The sequence below is a fragment of the Pelophylax lessonae genome, assembly GCF_965119305.1.
Source record: "Pelophylax lessonae genome assembly, chromosome: 4".
NCBI lineage: Eukaryota > Metazoa > Chordata > Amphibia > Anura > Ranidae > Pelophylax > Pelophylax lessonae.
In genome coordinates this window covers 59025116-59041488 of record NC_138771.1, presented here as the reverse complement: position 1 = coordinate 59041488, position 16373 = coordinate 59025116, and the positions used below count along the sequence as shown (strand labels likewise).

The window sequence follows — 16373 nt, the reverse complement described above, 5'->3', positions numbered from 1 at the left end:
CCTGAGCTGATCCTGCATCAGAAAAAATATTTAAATGATTGTGCTGCTGCTTAAAAACAAACAATATACCAAAAAAGTGAAAAATAATCCCACCTAGCAGCGCTCCACTCAGAAAAGTGCACACAATATATGTGAACAAAATAAACAAACCATGAAATCAATAAATATATGTGTGTTCAAATAATCGCTGAAAATCCAATCACAATATTAATTAGTGGACAATAAATCAAGTGAAAAAGATCATTGTAAAAATTCCAGTGAAACACACATGAATAAATCAATGAATAACTAAAAGTCCAATAGTAGGAAAACTAAAAGTCCAATAGTAGGAGAATAGTGATATGTGGTGATCCAGTGAGATTCCAGTGTAAGCTGAACAGAAACACACCAACAAAGTGTCCGCCACCTTTGTGCTCCACTCCCCTCAGCTAGAACACTCACCCCCACTTTTTGCCCTCCACTCTCATGGATAGGGCTGATCATGCTTTGGAATATGCACCACTGCACAGGATATAGGGAATAATGGATCCTTGGTGATTCTCAAGACGTCGCTCCACATAAACCATAAAAGAAATAAATCTTTCCCGTAGTTAGTAGACGTGATAACTTTTTTTTTTTTTTTTTTTTTACCAAAAATATGTAGCAGAAAACAAATTGGCTTAAAATGTTAAAATATTGATTTTTTTGAGAATGTTATATAGCAGAAAGTGAAAAATATTATTTATTTTTTTTGTTTTCAGTATTGTCACTCTTTTTTTTTTTTTTTTTTTTTTTTTTTGTTTTATAGCGCAAAAAAATAAAAATCGCACAGGTGATCAAATACCACCAAAAGAAAGCTCTATTTGTGGGAAAAAAAGGACATCAATTTTATTTGGGTACAGCGTCGCACGACCGCTCAATTAAGTTAAAGTCAGTTAAAGTAACGCAGTGCCGAATCGCAAACAATGGCCTGGTCATTAGGGGGAAAATCTTCTAGTCCAGAAGTGGTTAATAATTTTTAAGCTGTATTGATTTGTGGGATTTATTTAGCTGTTTATCTTGTGTTGCAATGTATCTGCCTGCTGGGATTTGTAGTGCCACACACACAGAATATGAATTTAATGTAATCCTTTTCTTTACTTCCCTTTTAGGGCTTATAAACGCTTTAGTGAACTGTTACAGAAAGAAAACCGGCACGACATCAATTCAATGCGGGTGCCGAAGGAAAAATTTCTGACTCTGCCTGAATTAAAGGTAATTGTATTTATTTTTGGCAGGGGTGGTCTGTGTTGGCCACAATGTCCTGACCTTTTTCCAATACACCCCCGTGCGCATGTAAACGCTGATACTTCTCTGCATCGTCATTTACCTGCATTGTGCGTACGGGATGATTTCCCGAACATACCATTCAATAAAATACATCGTAAAACACTGATGCAGGGAAGCATCTGCTATCACACAAGTATAATTGTATACAGCCATTTACTTCTATGGCCAGCTGTAAGCCCCACATGCACCTGCCCAGCCACAGGAAAAATGAGGCCTTTCTCTTTCGTTCATTGACAGACACAGCTTCTGATCTTCTTAACCTTTGGGTTATACTATCCCCTACAGGAGTAGGAAACTAGGCAGAAAAAAGTCTGGCTACTCCTATGGGCAGTCCCAGGGGATATACTCCCTTTCTCTGCTATAGGTGCTCAGGAAACTGACTAGTCAGGAGCAAGTACCTAGTTCCTTGCTGGGATCTCAGGTTTTTAACTGTGAGATTTACATACAACTGCCGGACTGGGCAACAGGCTGGATAATCTAGATCCAGTGGTCACCGCAGTCTGGCCAGCAAGCGTGCACTGACCTCAGCACCACTCTAGGTCAGCTGTGATCTAGCCCCACCGAATGGGGGCTGGTCTGCGAGTTAAACTCCTCGCGACGTTGCATACAACCGGGTCTCGGTCCGAGTCACAGCATTCCTCCTGGCCGACAGCCCCCCTGTTTCGATAGAGAGGAGGTTCTGTCTGGCGTGGTGCCCGTCTGGTTCCTGGTATAGTAGGTAACTGTCCCCCCCCTCTCCCCCTGGAGGGTTTTGGGGTGGACTTGGGCCCCTCCATGGGATGGTCGGACCCCTGGGTTCCCCTCCTTCCTGTTTGGCACTCCCCCTCATCAGTCTGGTGGGCCACCTCGCCTCCGCCCCCCCCTCCTTCACTATGCTGGGGCTTTGGGGTGGTTTGGTCCACCTCCTGGGGTGGGGGCAGGGTGCTGTGCTGACAAAGGGGATGGGGGCCTTTAGGGACCCGGCTGACAGGAAGGCGGAGGCTGTGGTCCGCAATATTTACACTATAGCTGGTTCGGCACTGAGGTGCAGAAGTTCAGAATGGAGTCCATTCGTACGGTGCTGGCATCCCTTCATCGGGGGGATTTTCTTGCCTGTATTAACGTCAAGCTTACCTTCACATTCCAGTAAGTGCCGGTCAACAGTGATTCCTCTGCTTTGTTGTGGGAGAGGAGCATTACCAGTTTGTGGCGTTACCGTTTGGTTTCGCCTCCTCTCCTCCAAGTCTTCGCAAAAGTGTTGGCCCTGGTGCTAGCATTGTTACACCAGCGGGGGATTATGGTACTGGGCATTTTGGATGACCTCCTTCTGTGAGCGGAGTCTCCGACTGCTCTGGTGGAAAACCTGGAGATTACCATACAAACTCTGAAGGAGTTCGGCTGGATTTTGGATTTTTATAAGTCTGCGGATTCCATCCCACAAAGCTGGACTAGCTGGGTCTGACTTTGGACTCGGCCTTAGCCAGAGTGCTCCTTCCTCTGACAGACTCCAGAAACTGCAGGCTGCAATTGTCTCCTGCTGTCCAGCAGATGGTCATCCCTCTGGACTTGCATTCAAGTGCTGGGCCTGATGGTGTCTACCTTCAAGGCGGTTCCATACGAGGTCCCTGCAAAGGGAGATTCTGGGCAAATGGGACAAGAATCCACAGTCTCTAGACAATCTGATCGGCTGAGCTGGGGAACGAGAGTCCCTGATATGGTGGCTTTATTCTCCGGCGCTTCGGGCTGGGAAAACCCTTCCTCCCCTTGTATTGGACAGTGGTTATCACGGATGCCAGCCTGTCTGGGTTGGGAGGCATCCTCGACAAAAATTCTGCTCAGGGGGTCCGGACACTGGCAGATTTCAGACTACCGATCAATGTCCTGAAACTCCAGAGTGATCAGACTGCGTTGGACCAAAGGGAGTGGTCCCTTTTATCCGGTGGTGTTTCATCAGTTGTCTCTAGTGGGGAGTCCCTGAGGTGGATCTGTTGCCATCTTGGCTCAACAGAAAGGTGCAGAGGTTTGTGGCACAGTCATGGGATCCTCTGGCGGATGCCACAGACGCGCTGGTGGCCCCGTGTGCTCTGTATCGTCTGATTTACGCCTTCCCTCCTCTCAAGCTTCTGCCAAGACTTCTATGCAGGATCAAGGCGGAAGGAACCCCAGTCATCTTAGTGGCCCCCGAACTGGCCTCGCTGGGCTTGGTACACCGATCTGGTGGTCGCTAATGTTCCTTGGAAGCTTCTTCTCAGGAAGGATCTGCTGTCCCAAGGGCCAGTCTTCCATCCTGCTTTACAGTCGCTGGCTTTGACAGCTTGGCTGTTGAACGCCAGGTGCTGAAGGATAGAGGTTTGTCTGAGTCGGTAAACCCAACGCTGTTAAAAGCTAGGAAATCTACTTCTAGGAAGATCTACCATCGTACGTGGAAGACGTACATTGCATGGTGTGAGTCTCTTGGGGTTCATCCTCGCTTTTTTTTGGTGGCACGGATCTTGACCTTCAACGGAGGGGTTGAACAGAAACTGGCCTGGAGTACTATCAAGGGCCAGGTGTCGGCCTTGGCGGTTTTCTTTCAACGGCCCTTGGCCACACACTCCCCTACTTTTCTTCAGGGAGTTCGACACTTGCCTCCTCCAGTGCGGTCTCCGTTGCCACCTTGGGACCTCAATTTGGTACTCTGTCCTCCCAGAAGCCTCCTTTTTTAAGAACCTTCAGGGGATTCCCCTGCTTATGCTGTCCCAGAAGGTGGCCTTTTTGGTGGCTATCACCTCTGCGTGCAGGGTGTCGGAATTTGGTGGCGTTATCCTGTCGTTCACCTTACTTGGTAGTTTGTTCAGAGAGATAAGCTGATTCTTCGCCCCCTGTCCGTTGTTCCTTCCAAAGGTTTTCTGATTTTCATTTGAATGAAGACATTGTGTTGCCTTCTCTGTATCCCAGGCCAAAACATCCGAAGGAAATGGCTTTGCATGCCTTGTATGTGGTTCGGGCAATTGGGGTGTATCTGGCAGCTATGGAGTCTTTTAGGAAGTCAGACTCACTATTTGTGCTCCCAGATGGACCTTGGAAAGGGTTGTTCGCTTCCTCTGACCATTTCCAGATGGTTCAGACAGACGGTGATTCAGGCCTATTCCATCAGGGGTCAGGCTCCTCCTTTCCCTGTCAAGGCACACTCTATTCGGGCGTTTAGTGCCTCCTGGGCCCTCCATCATCAGGCGTCAGTGACGTTGGTTGCAAGGTGGCCACGTGGTCGTCCGTGCACACTTTCACAAAGTTTTATAAAGTGGATGTGTAGACATCTGTGGATGCTTTTTTTGGCCGCAAGGTTTTGCAGGCTGCTGTTTAGAGGACCTGGTCCTCTTTGAGGGTGTATTGTTTTTTCAGGTGGGCTCCAGTTGTTTTGGTTGAGCACCTGGTTGGCTAAAGTTTAGCCTTGGGAATTTATGTTTCGCTATTCCTACCCCTCATGTTTAACACTGCTTTGGGGCATCCCAATGGTTAAGAATATAAGGAGCTGTGTCCGTCAATAAACAAAAAAGAAAATTGGGATTTTTGACTTAATGTAAAATCCGTTTCTCAGATGTTCATTGATGGACACTGCACCCACCCCTCTGTGGAGTTGTAATTGCTTGTAACAAAACTGAGTATCTATAGCAGAGAGAGGGAGTATACCCCCTGGGACTGCCCATAGATGTAGCCAGACTTTTTTTCCTGCCGTGTCCTACTCCTGTATGGGGCAGTATAACCCAATGGTTAAGAAGATCAGGAGCTGTGTCGGTGAATGAACATCAGAGAAATGGATTTTACGGTAAGTCAAAAATCCAATTTTTTCACACGGGCTTCAGTTTTTATAAGAGCAGTGTGAACGCCAAGCTTTGACAAAGTATTTGCAGAGCTTTCAGCAAGCTTTGTTGAAGCTTTTAAAGTACCATTCAACTCCACTTTATAAATGTTGGGAGTGCTGATTGCCACTTTAAGCAAGCTGCTAGCAGACTTCAGCACTACCTGAAGCTTGTAAAGATTTCTGAGAGCTTGGTGAAGCCTGCTAGCAGCTTGTTTAGTGTCACTCAACACTCATTAGGTTCTGTGTTTAACTTTTACAAAGTGGAGTTACAGTAAATGGTACTTTTAAAAGCTTCAACAAAGCTTGCTTAAAGCTGTGCAAATGCTTTGTCAAAGCTGGTCGTTCCCACTGCTCTTATAGCCTGCGTGAATCAGGCCTAAGGGGGAGATTTTACTTAAACTGGTGCACAAAGAATCTGGTGCAGCTGTTCATAGTAACCAATCGGATTCCAACTTTAGCTTGTTTAATTAAGCTTTCACAATAAAACCTGGAAGCCAATTGGTTACTATGCACAGCTGTACCAGATTTTGTGTGCACCAGTTTTGGTAAATCTCCCGTGTGTTTTATGCCGAACTATGGCCATTTTATCCTTTCTGAAATCTATTTGCTTCTCACTTTTCTGTGTAGGGACATGGAGGTTTCCTCCACATCTCTACAGTTTTAGTGGGAATGTAATCCCAACTGTGTTCCAGAATTCATCTGCATTTCTTAGGTTACAGTCACGCTTGTGCAATGCACACAAAATTGTCTGCTTTCCCGCAATGCATAAAAATGCGCAGCCCTGCCATTAAAGTGGTTGTAAAGATAGGTTTTTTTTTTTTTTATCTTAATACATTCAGTGCATTAAGATGAGAAAGCCTTCTGTGTGCAACAGCCTCCCTGAGCCCATCTCCATCCATCGAACATGATGCAGGAGTGTCTTGCCTGCCTAGGATTCTCTCTCCTCCTTTGCTGAGATGGCAGTGCGATGCCATTGGCTCCTGCAGCTGCCAAAGTCAGTGAGCCAATGGGGGGGGGGGGGGGGGGGGCAGGCCAAATTACGGCTTTTTGTCTGAATGAACACACAGAGCAGCGGCTCGTCTCAGGTGCCCCCATAGCAAGCTGCTTGTGGGGAGGGCACTTGGCAGAAGGGAGGGGCCAGGAGCGTGCAGACGAGGGACCCGAGAAAAGAGGGGGGGGGGGGGACCAGGTCTGCTCTGTGCAAAAACACTGCACAGAGCAGGTAAGTTTTTTTTTTTTAACAGGTTTGTTATTTTTAAAGAAAAAAAAACTGAGACTTGGGTATCACTTTAGTAGAACTACAGGCAAAACAATTTTTTTCATTTTGGATAAAGCAAATATAATTTGTTATATATAATGCATGGGTTATAACACATGTAGAGATTATTTTTTACATCCTTGTCCCGTTGGCTAGAATTCCCTTCACTTCCTTTCCCATAACCAAACGGGAAGTGAGAGGAAATCCCTGCAAATTAAGGAAATTCATTGGGGCCTCCCAGATCACCAGAATTATGTCACTTTTCCACTGCAAGTACCGGCTCGGCTCTACTCGGCCCTGCTTGGCCCGGTTTGCTTTTCCACTGCTGGTACCGCATGGTACGGTGTTGGAACGGTTCGGTACGGTACGGTTTGCTTTCCCACTAAAGTAGTACTAAAGTTAAGTGGGTGGGATAACAACGGGGTGGGTGGGATTCTCCGACCAATCAGTGGCTAGTAGTGACTGCATGCAAAGGATTGTGGGATATGGTACCGGTATGGTACCTCTTGGAACCACAATCGAGGTGGTACTGTTTTTGAGAGACGTACCGTTTGGTTCCATGCAGTGGAAAAGCGCTGCCATACCGTACCGAACCGTTCCTACACTATACCATGCGGTACCAGCAGTGGAAAAGCACAAAAGCGAGCCGAACCATTGGGTTCCATGCAGTGGAAAAGCGCCACTAGTGTCCCCATTGGAAGATTTCCCCTCTATTGCTGTTCTAGGGAGAACGCAAACTTTGGAATTTTTTTTTTTTTCTTTTTTTTTTTCTTTTTTTTTTTTACTTTCACTTTTGATGATGATGGTAAGCAGCAGGTATCAATAAAACTGATTGGGTTCTAATCTGTCCACACTCTGCCCATCCATAACTAAAAAAATAAAATAAACATTTTCCTTTTAGTTAGTAATGGCACCCCCACGCATCTTGCTAATGCACGCTTGTTAGTAAGCTTCAAAACACATGGTAATAAAATAAAAAAAAAGTTTAGGGAATTCTTTTACGATTTTCTTGCATGTATTGCAGCCCCTTGAAATGAATGGGCTACTCTTAGCAAGATGCGCAGAAATGCGTAAAAATGTGTGCATGCGCCATCGTGCCTGCATGGTGTGAACCGATAGACGAGAAAAGGTGTTGGTTTATGGCGCTACCTGTTAAGGGGAATTTTTAGTTGAAAAGCCAACTTGTTCAACATAATTTCAATAAGTTCAAATCCGGGTATTTCCTCAGTACTATTATCTTGCAATAAGGATTTTATGAGAGGATAATGATACCTGATTATATTTTATAAAGTGCACGTGCCAAGTGAATTGTTGATTGGGCATATGCTCAGAGTAAGTGTAGCCAAAGGCTATAAATTTAAATAAATAAACAGTGGTGGTTAAAACTTTATTGACTTATAAGGTGCTTATAGTGTTTTTTTCAATGATAACCCTCCTCGGAGGGAGTACCGGTGTTGAGAGTGCTAATTTATTGTTGTATGGGTGTATGAAAAAGCAGTGCTCTCAAAAAGGTAGAAAAAAATCTCTAAATAAAACATAAAATGTTATTGAAATAACATAAATGGGGAGTTCCCTCCCACTGGTGTAAAATGAATAGTGCAAGTGGATTAATCCAGTGTTAGCTTTTTAAACAATAAGGGTGTGGGTGACTTTCGTGCCTATACCCATGGCCCCCCACTAGGTATTGCACTCACCCCTCTGCAGTCCCTTGTGACAGGGTTATCAATTCTGGTATTAGGTAGTTCCAATGAATCCTGGGTGTCATGGATGTCTGAGGTTGAGTGGGCTAAAATATGCCTCCAAGATGTCCTTAGGATCTAAATGGCTCAAACAACAGACAAAAGGTGCCCCATGGTGTAGTATATAATTATATTGGAAAACTAGTGCAGATAAACTCACAGTAAGGATGATCACTATCGGCGAGAGATGCTGGGATGCTTCCGCGTTCCACGGCCTCTGGTCCCTAAACCGGAAGTGACGTTGACTCTCAAACTCCGCTCTACGCGTTTCGTCATACAGACGTCATCTGGAGCGTCTGTGAACCGAGCCTTACTGCTCAGATTCAGTACTGCACATGTAGATATGTATGAAATATATCATTTTTTTGATGATCCTTGAAGCAACATAAACCGTATTTAATACAAAAGGAAAATTCCCCTGAGTTTGGGACTTTTGAGGCACAAAATTGGATTCAATTCAACAATATATGCAAAAAATCATATTTATTTAAAGTGACAAAAGTATAATTAAGCGATAAAATCACAGGCAGTAAAAAAAGGCAAGAATAAAACCAGAGATGGATTGTAACCATGTAGATGACAGGAACCTGAGCCCGCTATATTTCGGAAAATAACTTTTTCCTTTCTCTAAGGGCGGTTCTTTATCAGGGTGCTCTGACAACAGAATAATATAATTACAATACTATATAACATAACCGCAATTCTTTTACATTTTACACATCATGTGAGTGTAGACAGCGTTGTACAGATAGATGGATCTTTTTACACTCATTTTGAGTAATTTTATGCTTATGTCTATGTAGAAAAGAGACACTTACATGGTTATCCTTGCAGTATAATATATTGCCTGTTGAACGAGTTAAAAGCAAGCTGGTTCACCGTGTTTTTGGATCCGCATAATTATTGTATCTATCTCATGGGGTCATGTGTATGGCCCATAGATTAGACTATATCATAGGGTGTAAGTGAGTCCCCGTGCCTTCTAAACAATATGGCCACCTGAAGTCCCAAATGGGAGCCGGACACCAGAACACTGGCAAAAATAGGCCAACTGTGGAAAAAAGTATATAAATAGAAGGAATATGTCACTCATAAGGTATAATTTGGAAAATATTTTGTTAAGTATATAGAGGTCCCCTGAAGGGATCCAAAGGGGTCCATCAATAGAGAGACCTGATCAAAGATTACCTGTATGGCAAAAGGGGAAAGTAAAGATGTCATAGCGGTATGCCAGCACACTCCAACCTGCACAGAGGCTGTATTGGATGTGTGTGTAGTTTTTATAATACCTTTAATTGAGGCAGATGATCCACAGCTGGTGTTCGAACAAACTGGGGCTTCCCGGACCGCAAACGTCAGGACCGCCCCCGCCAGATCGCGCACATGACTGAAGTCATGGCGCCGATGTGGGCGGAAGTGGCGTCTGCGGTCCACCGGCACGGGTCACGGAGCCGGAAGTGGATAACCACATCCGGTTTCCGGTCGGTCAGGTCGTCAGGTGCCTGGAGGAGGCGGGGACAGGTGAAGCTGACCATGGACAGCGAAAGCCAATAGGCGATCTGTCTCCCCGTGCCGGGGCGGGCATAAAGGAGGAGACAGGGGGACCGACCAAAAACACCCCAGATAGAACCAAATAATAAAAATATGGTTAACACATTTATTAGATATATATAAAAATTTGATTGCATGTCCAAGAATAAGCGGTGAAGGCAGCCTGGATTCAACTAATCAGTTTATAACAAATTATACACAATGTATTATCAGTGTGGCATATACAGAAAATATAGAATATATGCATACTTAATAATACTGAAACAGCAAAAAATTAAAGACTTATTTCTCCATCCCTCCCGAAGCAAAACCCTCCAAGAATGGTTTGAATGACATGACCCCATTTAGGCCAGGGGGCTCAGTTGCTTTTAAGGAATGTATCCACCTAAGCTCAAGCTGGAGGAGACTTTTGTTCCAGTCTCCTCCCCTGGAGCTCGGGTGGATACGATCCAAGATTAGGAATTTTTAATTTGGGGAATTTTCCCTTATGGACTAGACCCACATGTCGCCCGAGGGGAAGCTCGGGGTCTGATTTGCGCATGCTGATTATATGGCGATACGCTCGTCGCCAGAACTCCTGCTTTGTCTTTCCTATGTAAAAGCACTCACATTCGCATAGGAGTAGGTAAACCACGCCAATTGTGCGACAGTTGGCGAAATGTCGCGCCTTAAATATTTGACCGTTCAGTAGCCTAGGATGTTTTTCTGTGAGCATATAACCACAGTAATGACATGAGCCGCATATATATGTACCCTTATATTTACAACATTCTGTGCCAGTATTGTTAAATTCACTCCAGACTAGTTTGTCACGGAGTGCTGGAGCTCTTTTATATGTAAAGCTTGGCACATTCGGAAGATATTGTCCTAAGATAGGATCGGAAGTTAGTAAGTGCCAATGTTTGGTCACTATTTTTTTGATTTTGTTATGTTGATACATATAAGGGGTGATGATTCTGAGGTTATCACTGTCATTTTTGTTGTTCTGTTTTGAAGGTTTTAACAGTTGCTGTCTGTCACTGAAGAGAGCCCTTTTGTAGGCCTTCTTGAGTGACATCTTTGAGTAACCCCTACGTGTTAATCTTTCACGTAGATCATCAGTGGCAAGTTGAAAAGATTTGAGGTCACTGCAGTTGCGCCTCAGTCTTAGATATTGGCTCACTGGGATGGATCGAATTAACGGTTCTGGGTGGAAACTCGAGCCGTGGGGGATGGTATTGCCCGCAGTGGGCTTACGATAGAGTCCACTGTGTAGGGTACCATCCTCCCCCCCTCGAGATCTCCACATCCAGAAAAGTCACACGGTTAGGGTCTGAGTTCATTGTAAAAAGCAGGTTGAAGTCGTTCCTATTAATTAACCGTATTTACAGCATTCTCATAGGAGGGTGGAACATTGGTATGGAGCTCCCCAGACATTGAAAGTGAAAAGCCCCGACACATGATTTTGGTGGACCCTACTGCAACAGCCACTTTTTATTTATTATTTTTATATCTGTTGATTGAAGCGAATGTGACTTCATTTACTTCAGAGTCCTCAAGTAAGTAAGAACTAAGCACGGTTGTAAAGCTCATTGCTGTGCGTTTTATATAAAAAGGAACCATTTCACCTGAATTTAAAAATGAGCTGCAAAGCACATTTATAATTAATATTTCTTTCAATATACTTGAGTTCTGTTGAACAGAAGGAATTCATATCAAGCAATTATTTTTTACTCTTTGCAGGCTAACCCCTTTAAGCATCGCATATGCCATGTGTTCTCTACTTCAAAACACGGTGATGACAGCATGTCATTTGAAGATTTCCTCGACATGCTGAGTGCTTTCAGTGAATCTGCTTCCCTTGAAATCAAATCTCATTATGCCTTCCGGATATTTGGTAAGGATTGAAATGGCTAGTAGACTGTAAGGTAGGGCACTGATAGTGTAGATCCCCCTGGCTGGTCACTAAAAATCCCCATCCACAGGTGGAGTGTTAGCTGTGACTTTAGGAGTCACTGAGGTTATGTAGTAGCCCTGCCCTGGTAGAGGGGCACTGTGGGAAGGAGGTAAGAGATCTATAGCCTGGCATGAAGCTAGTAGGGTGATTGCCCTTACTGGGAGAAGTGGTCACCTGTATGTAGCCCTGCCCTGGTAGAGGGGCACTGTGGGAAGGAGATAAGAGATCTATAGCCTGGCAGGAAGCTAGTAAGGTGATTTTTCCCTTACTGGGAGAAGTGGTCACCTGTTTTCTCTGTGTTTTTGACAAATTGTTAAAGGTTTAGAGTTTTTGTCTGTCTGTGTTTTTAAAGCCATTGGGGACATTTTAGCTTCACTTCCTATTCAAAAGGAGAGCTAGGTGGAGTTGAAATCAACCTTTTGGCATCAGAGGCACCATCCCTCAGAAATGTATGATAACCGGACCATATGGTAGTGGGACTTTAAATTGTGCCTCACAATGGTAAATCACACAATTAAAGAGGAAGTAACGTCTGCTTTATTTTTAAATTTTTTTACCTGCAAAGTAAAGGCATAATGTGCAGGGGTGGACTGGGCAGGGGGGCAGTTGCCCCCCTGGGCTGCTCTGATGCCTCATAAAAAGGCTGCACTGCTTCTGCCACAGACATGCCTAAAGGATTCCAGGTGAAGGGAAGTAAAAAGTCTTCACCGCTGAGCTACTGGTGCGGGATGAAGACAAGGACAGAGCGCAGGCCTTCCCCCAGCATGGATGGTGTAAACTGTGTCTGAACAGAGGCCGCTTCCATGCCCCACTGGAGACTCTCCTCCCCTGGCCAGCCCAGACCGAGCTGTCCCAGCTCCCCCCAACCCCCTCCTGCTGACCAGGTCAGGAACCCAGATTTGACCAGTCAGTAGAGAGTACCTGGAGTGGAGCTTCAGCCTGGAATGGGGGTCAGGAGGAGGCCAGGAAGAGCGCATACTAGCACATTATGTGACACTTACCTGCAAACTAAGTCCTCGCCCCCCCCCCCCCCCCCTGGAGGCTTCATCCATCTTAAACCGTCTGTCTTCTGGGTCTGCAGACTTCGGCAGTGCTACTGGCCAGAGTCGCGTAACTTCACTCCCGAGCATGCGTGCGGCAGCCACCAGTCACAGCACATGGCTCCGAAGAAACAGCACAGGCGGCCGATCCTTCAGAGCACATGCGCTGATTACATAGTTGGCGCCATATACAGTAAATATCTCCTAAATGGTGCAAGTTTAGGAGATGTTTACAGTACCAATGGGTAAGCCTTATTTTATAGGCTTACCTATAGGTACAAACAGTACAGTGAAGTTTACAATCACTTTAAAGTGTTACTAAACCCACAACAGATAAATCCAGTGTGTATATGCAGTGTCATAAACATGTCTGTTATACTCACTGTGGAACCTAAGTGGCTAATCCACCGCTTTGTGTAAAAAAAAGGTTGTTTGAGCCTGTCTTCTCTGATCCTCCCCTTCTTCCACTGTCCTCAATCCATCTCATGATAGTACAGAGCCTCAGGCACGCTGCACATGCTCCGTTTGGTGTGTATTGCTAGAGAGTTTTTATTTTCTATTTTGGGAGGGTGCATGCGATCAGCACCGGGCCAATCGGCACTGTCTTGATAGAGGGTCAGGGGTCATGCAGCCACATAGGACAGTCAGAGGAGGATGAAAACTCCGCCTGTAAGCTTTAACAGTGCTCAGGCAGGCACTGATAGAAGTCCCAAGACTGCTATATACTGCTGATGAGAAAAGGTATTTGGCAGTTTATATTTACTAAAATAATTGCATTTCCATGTACTACGAGAGACCGGATATAGTGAATGCAGGCTCCTGAATTTGGTAACACTTTAACAATTATAAAATTTTATTACAACTTGTTATAATACCACCAGCATGGTGTCCATGTAAAAGCTGTTTATAAAACTTATAGCTGCAGGGGTCACTGCACCAGACAGTTGTACTGTATAAAAAAAAAAAGGCAAGTCGATGTCCGGTTGAAGGGTTTTGTGGTATTTTCCGCTTCCTCAGGACCAAATGACCCCAGAGGATGTCACAGATGTCAAAAAGACCACCAATACAAAAACAAATAATTTAAGTACACATCCTATTAGATGATATTATTTAACAAACGGCAAAAAAGAAAACAAAAGGGGAAACAAACAATATTACATTCTATCCTGTTTGGGGCAAGATAAAGTAGGCAAGCGACAAAAAACAATGTATCAATCGTTTAGAATTGGTAAATCAGTAATATAAATTTGAAACTGTTTACCTCCGCCTTTCAACGGGAGCCCCATAGTAGACAGGATTCCTTGCTGTATGTACAACAATGACCTGTGTAATAATAAAATGATCCAAATAACAATACAGGCAGTCCCTGGGTTACGAACAAGATAGGGTCTGTAGGTTTGTTAAGTTGAATTTGTATGCATGTCAGAACAGGTACATTTTTAACCACTTAAGCCCCGGAAGATTTTACCCCCTTCCTGACCAAGGCCTATTTTGCGATTCGGCACTGCGTGACTTTAACTGACAATTGCGCGGTCGTGCGACGCTGTACCCAAAATAAATTGACGTCCTTTTTTTCCCACAAACAGAGCTTTCTTTTGGTGGTATTTGATCACCTGTGTGATTTTTTTTTTTTTTTTTTTTTTTGATCATGCGCTATAAACAAAAAAAGCGACAATTTTGCAAAAATACCAATATTTTTCACATTTTTTTATATGAAATTCCCCCCCAAAAAAATGTAAAAATCCCAAAATGTTTAACCTTTTTAGGCCAATTTGTTTTCTGCTACCTATGTTTGGTTAAAAAAATTGCAAAAAGCGTATTTTGATTGGTTTGCGCAAAATTTATTGCGTTTACTAAGGGAAAGATTTTTGTCATTTTTTTTTTTTTTTAACGAGTAATGGCGGCGATCTGAATTTTTTTTTTTTTGCGGTACTGCGACATTGCGGCGGACAGATCGGACCCTTGACTGACATTTTTTACACTTTTGGGGGTACCAGTGACATTTCTACAGTAATCAGTGCTATACATATGCACTGTTACTTTAAAAATGACACTAGGAGAGAAGGGGTTAACTTTATTGGAGAGGGAGGGGTTAAGTGTGTCCCTAGGGGCGTGTTTCTTACTGTGATTGGATGTGGCTTTGTGTGTAACAGCACAGATCAACGGTCCTACATAGCAGGACTGAGTGATCAGTGCTTTTACACAGGGGAGAGTGACAGGCGGCTTTGTTTACATCAGCCGCCTGCCTTTCTCCACCTGACGATCGCGAGTGACCGGTGGACATCGGGTCCGCCGGTCACACGCGCCGGCTTCTTCGGGTACGAGCGGGGGCGGGAGCGCGCCTCCGGCGGCGCATTCTCGCCCCCTATTCCCTCCCAGGCTAGTGACGTAACAGTACGTCACTTTGCCTGGGAGGGGCTGACCGCCACCGTATATAGTCGGGCGGCGGTCGGCAAGTGGTTAAAGTGTAACTCCAGACAAAAAAAAAATTCATGTTTTTTTGGATAGCATATGGAAGGGTTAACACCCCTGTAATGTTTATTTTGTTGTCTGTGCCCCTGTTCAGAAGATTTTACTTTGCTTTCTATCCCTTTGACAATTGGATTTTGAAAATTTTGGGTTGTTGTGGAAACAAAGGTTGGCGATTAAAGCTTTAGTGGAGACGCCTTTTTTCTCATGATAACTCTTACAGAAGTGAATTTCCCTTCTTAGGGGTAGATTTCCTCTCGCTTCCTGTTTATCCCTCTGTAAGTACGTGTTGTTCGTAACTCAAATGTTCATAACTGAGGGACTACCTGTATAGATCCAACAAGAGAAAACCCAAACCCATGGTAGACCCCTCAGAGTGAGAACCATATACCTAATAGATACTAGGCCCACTAAGGAAGATGAGAAAGAAGCCCACATAAAATATACAGTATCTCACAAAAGTGAGTACACCCCTCACATTTTTGTAAATATTTTATTATATCTTAAAGTAGTAAGTGTACAGCTTGTATAACAGTGTAAATTTGCTGTCCCCTCAAAATAACTCAACACACAGCCATTAATATCTAAACCACTGGCAACAAAAGTGAGTACACCCCTCACCCCCCCCCCCCCCCCCCAATTAGCCATTTTCCCTCCCCGGTGTCATGTGATTTGTTAGTGTTACAAGGTCCCAGGTGTGAATGGGGAGAAGGTTTGTTAAATTTGGTGTTATCACTCTCACTGTCACTCTCTTACTGGTCACTGGAAGTTCAGCATGGCACCTCAAGGCAAAGAACTCTCTGAGGATCTGAAAATAAAAAATTGTTGCTCTACGTAAAGATGGCCTAATCCAGTGGTCCTCAACTCCGGTCCTCAGGGCCCACTAACAGGCCAGATTTTAAGTATTACCTTGGGGAAATGCAGACTAAAATACTGCAATCACTGAGCAGCAAATGAGATCACCTGTGATGTAATTTATTTATCTTGCAAACCTGGCCTGTTAGTGGGCCCCGAGGACCGGAGTGGAGGACCACTGGCCTAGGCTATAAGAAGATTGCCAAGACCCTGAAACTGAGCTGCAGCACGGGGGCCAAGACCATACAGCAGTTTAACAGGACAGGTTCCACTCAGAACAGGCCTCGCCATGGTCGACCAAAGAAGTTGAGTGGAAGTGCTCAGCGTCATATCCAGAGGTTGTCTTTGAGAAATGAACGTATGAGTGCTGCCAGCATTGCTGTAGAGGTTGAAGGGG

The 16373-nt window shown here is 44.5% G+C and overlaps 1 protein-coding gene across 1 annotated transcript in view; it reads left to right on the top strand.

Moving 5' to 3' along the window:
- Positions 1–16373, top strand: part of CIB1 (calcium and integrin binding 1) — a 43988-nt gene that overhangs the window by 11392 nt on the left and 16223 nt on the right. The window contains exons 3-4 of the mRNA XM_082256182.1: positions 1131–1233; positions 11399–11552. Of these exons, the coding sequence (XP_082112308.1) occupies positions 1131–1233; positions 11399–11552 (257 nt within the window). The remainder of the gene's footprint in view (positions 1–1130; positions 1234–11398; positions 11553–16373) is intronic.